At 49.9% G+C, this 6,000-nt stretch overlaps 1 protein-coding gene across 2 annotated transcripts in view; it reads left to right on the forward strand.

The window, feature by feature from the left end:
• Nucleotides 1-5,588, forward strand: part of LOC132394715 (E3 ubiquitin-protein ligase TRIM39-like) — a 46,531-nt gene extending 40,943 nt beyond the window's left edge. Inside the window, exon 7 of one of the 2 annotated variants that reach the window (XR_009512407.1) lies at nt 4,249-4,387. Coding sequence is in view for 1 of the 2 variants with exons in the window: in XM_059971099.1 (XP_059827082.1) it covers nt 4,249-4,958 (710 nt within the window). In the remaining variant the exon portion in view is untranslated. Of the gene's footprint in view, nt 1-4,248 lie in introns of both variants that reach the window. The other variant, XM_059971099.1, reaches the window with a different exon arrangement.
• Nucleotides 5,589-6,000: the final 412 nt, after the last annotated feature.

Genomic DNA, 6,000 nt, shown 5'->3' on the forward strand with positions numbered 1-6,000 from the left:
TATCTGGAATTCTCTGAACTGGAGGCTGTGGGGTCTCAGTCATTCAGTTCACTTAAAGTCACAGAGTCATTGTCGTACAGCAGAGAAAAAGGTCCTTTGGCCTATCACCTCTGTTCTGACCTATTTAGGTCAGTCTCCATCTGTGCCTTATCTATTGAAGTGTCTGTCTGAGTGTCTCTGAAACACAGTGACTGTATCTGATTCCATCACCTCCTCTGGCAGCAAGTTCCAACATCAGCCGCTCACTGTTCAAATAAACTCACCTTTAACCTCCTTCCTCTCACCTCAGACATGTGAACTCTTGTATTTGATCCCCCTCCTGTGGGAAGAAGATTTCAACCATCTGCTCAATCTAACCCCTCATAACCTTACATATATCTGTCAGATCACCCCTCGGCCTATTTACCTGCATTTGGCCCATATCCTTCTAAACCTTCCCTGTCATCATTTCTCTGTCCCAGGCCTCAACTCCTCTTCTGTGCCAGTTCCACAGGGCCCTCAATTCCCCCATGTTACAGAAGATGATCGACCTCATTTTCTACCACATTACAGAAGCAAATGTGCTGCAGGTCCTAAAATGCAGAAAGGTTGATAAATCCCCAGGTCCTGATCAAGTGTGTCCCAGGATTTTGTGGGAAGTTCGGAAGGAAAGTGTGGAGCCCTTTTGGAGATATGTGTGTCATTGATAGCTGTGGGTGAGAGGCCAGAAGACTGGAGGGAGACTAATGTTGAAACTTTATTGAAGACAGGCTGTTGGGAAAAGCCTGGTTAGCACAACGCTTCACAGTACCAGTGACCTGGGTTCTTGTCCCGTCACTGACTGTAAGGAGTTTGTACGTTCTCCCCGTGACTGTGTGGATTTCCTCTGGGTTCTCCGGTTTCACAGTCCAAACCCATACGGTTGGCAGGTTAATTGGTCATTGTAACATTGTCCCATGGTCAGGCTCAGATTAAATCAGGGGTTGCTGGGTGGTGGGGGTCATTGTAACTTGTCCCATGGTCAGGCTCGGATTAAATCGGGTTTCTGGGTGGTGGGGGTCATTGTAACTTGTCCCATGGTCAGGCTCAGATTAAATCGGGTTTCTGGGTGGTGGGGGTCATTGTAACTTGTCCCATGGTCAGGCTCGGATTAAATCGGGTTGCTGGGTGGTGGGGGTCATTGTAACTTGTCCCATGGTCAGGCTCGGATTAAATCGGGGGTTGCTGGGTGGTGGGAGTCATTGTAACTTGTCCCATGGTCAGGCTCGGATTAAATCGGGGGTTGCTGGGTGGTGGGGGTCATTGTAACTTGTCCCATGGTCAGGCTCAGATTAAATCAGGGGTTGCTGGGTGGTGGGGTCATTGTAACTTGTCCCATGGTCAGGCTCGGATTAAATCAGGGGTTGCTGGGTGGAGGGGGTTATTGTAACTTGTCCCATGGTCAGGCTCGGATTAAATCGGGGTTTCTGGGTGGTGGGGGTCAAAGGGCCGGAAGGGCCTATTCCGTGCTGTATCTCAATAAATAAATTACAGCTGATGAAAGTACTGTAGACATCGTCTCCATGTAGTTTAGCGAGGGATTGGACAAGGTCGCAGAGAGTTAGATCACTTGGGATACAGTACGATCTGGAATAGGATACAGAGTTGTCTGGGTGGAGTCCTGTGACCAGTGGTTGTGCTGCAGGGGTCGGTGCTAGGTCCACTGTTTTTCATCATTTATGTGAATGATTTGGAGAGAATGTAGGTGACATGTTTAGTAGGTTTGTGAAGGACTCTAAAATTGGTGGTTTCATGGATAGTGAAGAGGTTATTTATTCATTTAGAGACAGTTTGAAACAGGCCATCCTAGACCAACGACCCGCTCCACCCTGCACCCCAACTATTTAAAACCAGCCTAATCATGGGGCAATGTACAATGTCCATTTAACCTACAAACTGTTATGTCTTTGTACTAGCGTCACAGAGTGATAGAAACTAACAGCACAGGCCATTCTGCCCACCTGGTCTATACCGAAGCATTTAAACTACCTGCTCCCATCGACCTGCACTGGGACCATGGTCCTCCAACTCCGACCATTCATGTACCGTCCAAACTTCTCTTAAATGTTTAAATCGAGCTTGCATGCACCACGTGGGCTGGCAGCTCGTTCTGCACTCTCACAACTCACTGAATGAAGAAGTTTCCCCTCATATTCCCCTTAAATCTTTCACCCTTCACCCGTGACCTCTGTTAGTAATCCCACCCAACCTCAATGGAAAAAGCCTGTTTGCATTTACCCACTCTATACCCCTCATAATTTAGTATACCTCTATCAAATCTCCCCTCAGTCTTCTATGTTACAGGAATAAAGTCCTAAACTATTCAATCTTTCCTTATGACTCAGGTCCTCCAGTCCCAGCAACATCCCTGGAAATTTTCTCTGTACTCTTTCAAACTTGTTTATATCCTTCCTGTAGGTTGGTGACCAAAATTGCACACAATACCCCAGATTAGGCCTCACCAACATCTCATGCAACTTCAACATAACATCCATCTCCTGTACTCAATACTTTGAAGGCCAAAGAAAAGCTTTTTTATGACCCTATCTACCTGTAACATCACTTTCGATGTATTCTGGACCTGTGTTCCCAGATCTGCTGTAGAACAGAGTCCTCAGTGCCCGACCATTCACTGTGAAAGACCGACGCTGGGGTCCTACTGAAGAGCAACAGTTCACACTTGTCTGCATTAAATTCCAGCTGACACTTTTCAGCCCATTTTCCCAGCTGCTCCAGATCCCTTTACAAGTGCTGATGGTCTTCCTCGCTGTCCACTCCTCCCCAATCTGAGGGATGAATCAGGAGCACCCGGAGGAAATGCAGGAGGTGACGGGGAGAAAGTACAAATTCCTTACAGATGGTGTCGGAATTGAACTCTGAACTCCGGAATGCCCTGAGGTGCAACAGTATTGTGTTATCCACTACATAACCCTCTTGCTCATCGGTTATCCAAGATTACAATGAGATCCTGATTAATTGGGTCTCTGGGCCATTGGATGGAAACTGATTTTAATTCAGAGAGATGAGGGTGTTGCATTTTGGAAGGTGAACCAGGACAGGATTTACACAGCAATCGGGGGCCCTGGAGAGTGTTGTGGAACAGAGAGACCAGGAGGTGATTGTCTTCATCAGTCAGAATACTGAGTGCAGGATCTGGGACGTCATGTTATGAGTGTACAAGACATTGGGAAGGCCACGTTTGGAGTAGAGTAACTCACACAAACTGCTGGAGGAACTCAGCAGGTCAGGCAGCAGCTCTGGATATGAATAAACAGTTGATGATTTGGGCCAAAGTTTTGTGTGTGTTGCTTTGGATTTCCAGCATCTGCAGATTTTCTTGTCTTTATGATTTGGATCACTCTGTCCAGTGCTGGTGATCTTTCTACAGGAAGGATGTCATTAAACTGAGAGGGTATAAAACAGATTGACAAGGATGTTACTGGGACTGGAGGGGTTGGGTTACAAGGAGAGGCTGGATATTCTGGGACTTTTTCCTGGAGCTCAGGAGGCTGCCAAAGGAAACCGTAGAGGTGGATACAGTTACAACGATTTAAAAGACATCTGCACGAGTACGTGGGTGGGAAAGGGTTAAAAGGAATAATGGGCAAATACAGGCAAATAGAACTAGTTCATTAAAGTGAGTTGGTCGGCACGAATGAATTCTGCCTCTTTAAATGCCTCCAGTGTTTACTCACCCCATCCTCATCTGGATCCAGTTGTTGCTCCACCCCTTCCTCACACCCATTTCCACTGCTATCTCCCGTCTTTCTTTCCATTCGTGAGTTAATGTCTTGCCTTGACACATCGACTGTACATCTCTCTTATCACACTTGACCCGCTGAGATCCTCCAGAATTTTGTGTGTGTTGATCGGGAAAAATCCGCTCTCCATGTCGAGGAAAAATCTTGGGAAAGTACTAATTGTCCATCCGCTGTGTTTGGGTAAAACCCCGGGAAATGGTCCTGTCGGCATCTCCCCCGATTCCCGGGGCCGCGCTGCCCGAGTCTCCCCTCCCCCCGATTCCCGGGGACGCGCTGCCCGAGTCTCCCCCGATCGATCCCGGGGCCGCGCTGCCCGAGTCTCCCCCCGATCCCCGGGGCCGCGCTGCCCGAGTCTCCCCCGATCGATCCCGGGGCCGCGCTGCCCGAGTCCTCCCGATCCCCGGGGCCGCGCTGCCCGAGTCTCCCCCCGATCCCCGGGGACTCTCTAATTCTCTGCTTCTCCCCCCAGTCTCTGTCACCCTGGATGTGGAAACGGCGCATCCGCGGCTCAAGGTGTCTGAGGATCGGAAGAGTGTGAGACGGACCGGGACCCAGAGGAATCTCCCTGACACCGGGAAGAGGTTCACAGACCGGCCTTGTGTGCTGGGATCGGAGGGATTCACATCTGGGAGACATTACTGGGAGGTGGAGCTAACTGGGAATCGGCGCTGGTGTCTGGGAGTCGCTGCAGAGTCTGTGGAGAGGAAGAGAGGGGTCAGACCGAGTCCGGAGACCGGTTTCTGGATCATCGGGCGGCGTGATAACGAGATGCGGGTTTTCACGTCCCCTGGGTCCCATCTCCGTGCCCCAGAGTTGATGGAGAGTCCGTTTATCTCTCATGAGCCGCATTATGGCATGCCGTGGGTTTTCGGGTCCCCTGAATCCTATCTCCCTGCCCCAACAATTATTCGTCTGGGCATGCCACCTGAACTGTGTGATGGCGGGATGTGGGGTTTCACCTCCCCTGAGTCCCGTCTCCCGGCCGGTCCCATCCCCGGGAGGGTCGGAGTTTATCTCAGTTACGAGTCCGGGACAGTTTCATTTTACAACGCGGAGACCAAGTCCCATCTCCACACCTTCACCGGGAATAAATTCACGGAGAAACTTTATCCTTTCTTCTGGAGTTGGAATGTAAACGAGTGGCTGAGAATCTGCTCCGGTTCCGCTCCGGATCTGTAAACGGGTCGGATCCCGGGACCGGCGTCAGGAGTAAGTCAGTGTAGTTAAATGTTATGTTACTGCGTATGTTAATCAAAATGACTTATTTGTTTTGTTAAAAGTAGGAATGCTTCTTTGTTGCGAGAGAGTGCTGGAAGCTTGTTTGGGTTAAAATTTACTGATAATGAGAATTGTATTCCTTTGTAAACCAATTGGGATTAATGTTGTTCTTTCTTCTGAGTCTGTAAACTATTGTTGACGGGCTTTTGGGCAGATCGGCGCGAGGGGGTGAGAGAGAGGACGCAATGCTGTAAACTAGGCGAGGAACGGACCCCAAGCGGGGGTCCAAGGCCAGGAGGTACCCCGAGGAGAGGAGACGAAGAGAGATGTGCTTGGCTGACCACTTCGGAGGGTCCTGAGCTGTTTGGAGAGTCGAGGAGTTCGGAGGGTCCTGAGCTGCGAGTCGAGGAGTTCGGAGGGGATCGAATGGTGGCCAGAAGACTTCAGTAATTGAGCTCCAACGGTTGTGCACGAAGTGGTTTGGACTTTGATAAGTTTGGCGCCTTTTCTTTACTTTCTTTTCCTTCATATATACTGGTTGGTTATTAATCAGTTATAGTAATCTTTATAAACTGTAATCATTTAATCGCATATGGTGTCCTGTTCTTTGGCAGGCGGGGACATCACACAGCATCCACACCAGCTGATTACCCAGTTTGGCGGGGCCGAAGGCTGCTCCCCCTAGACGAGAACGAGCTGAGCGAGGGGGTTACATATAAATGTGCGGAGAGTGAAATAAACGCGATGTGAGAATTATCGATCCATTAATCTTAACTCATTCACCGCATCCGTCAACGGAACAGAAACACTGCGGATTCAGCAGCAGCCGCGGGCGGCGGGACCTGAGCTCCCCGGGTCCCCCGGGTGCTAAAGTCCACCCGCCCCGGGACAGGTGAAATGGAACAAGTGGTTGTGATGCTGACTGGGAGAGGGAGGTCAAGGTGACTCTTGCAGAGGTGGGACACGTGATGGTAACAGGCTGGAGAACCTCAGCGTGTCAGGC

This window comes from Hypanus sabinus, chromosome 5 (genome assembly GCF_030144855.1).
Source record: "Hypanus sabinus isolate sHypSab1 chromosome 5, sHypSab1.hap1, whole genome shotgun sequence".
Taxonomy (NCBI): Eukaryota; Metazoa; Chordata; class Chondrichthyes; order Myliobatiformes; family Dasyatidae; genus Hypanus; species Hypanus sabinus.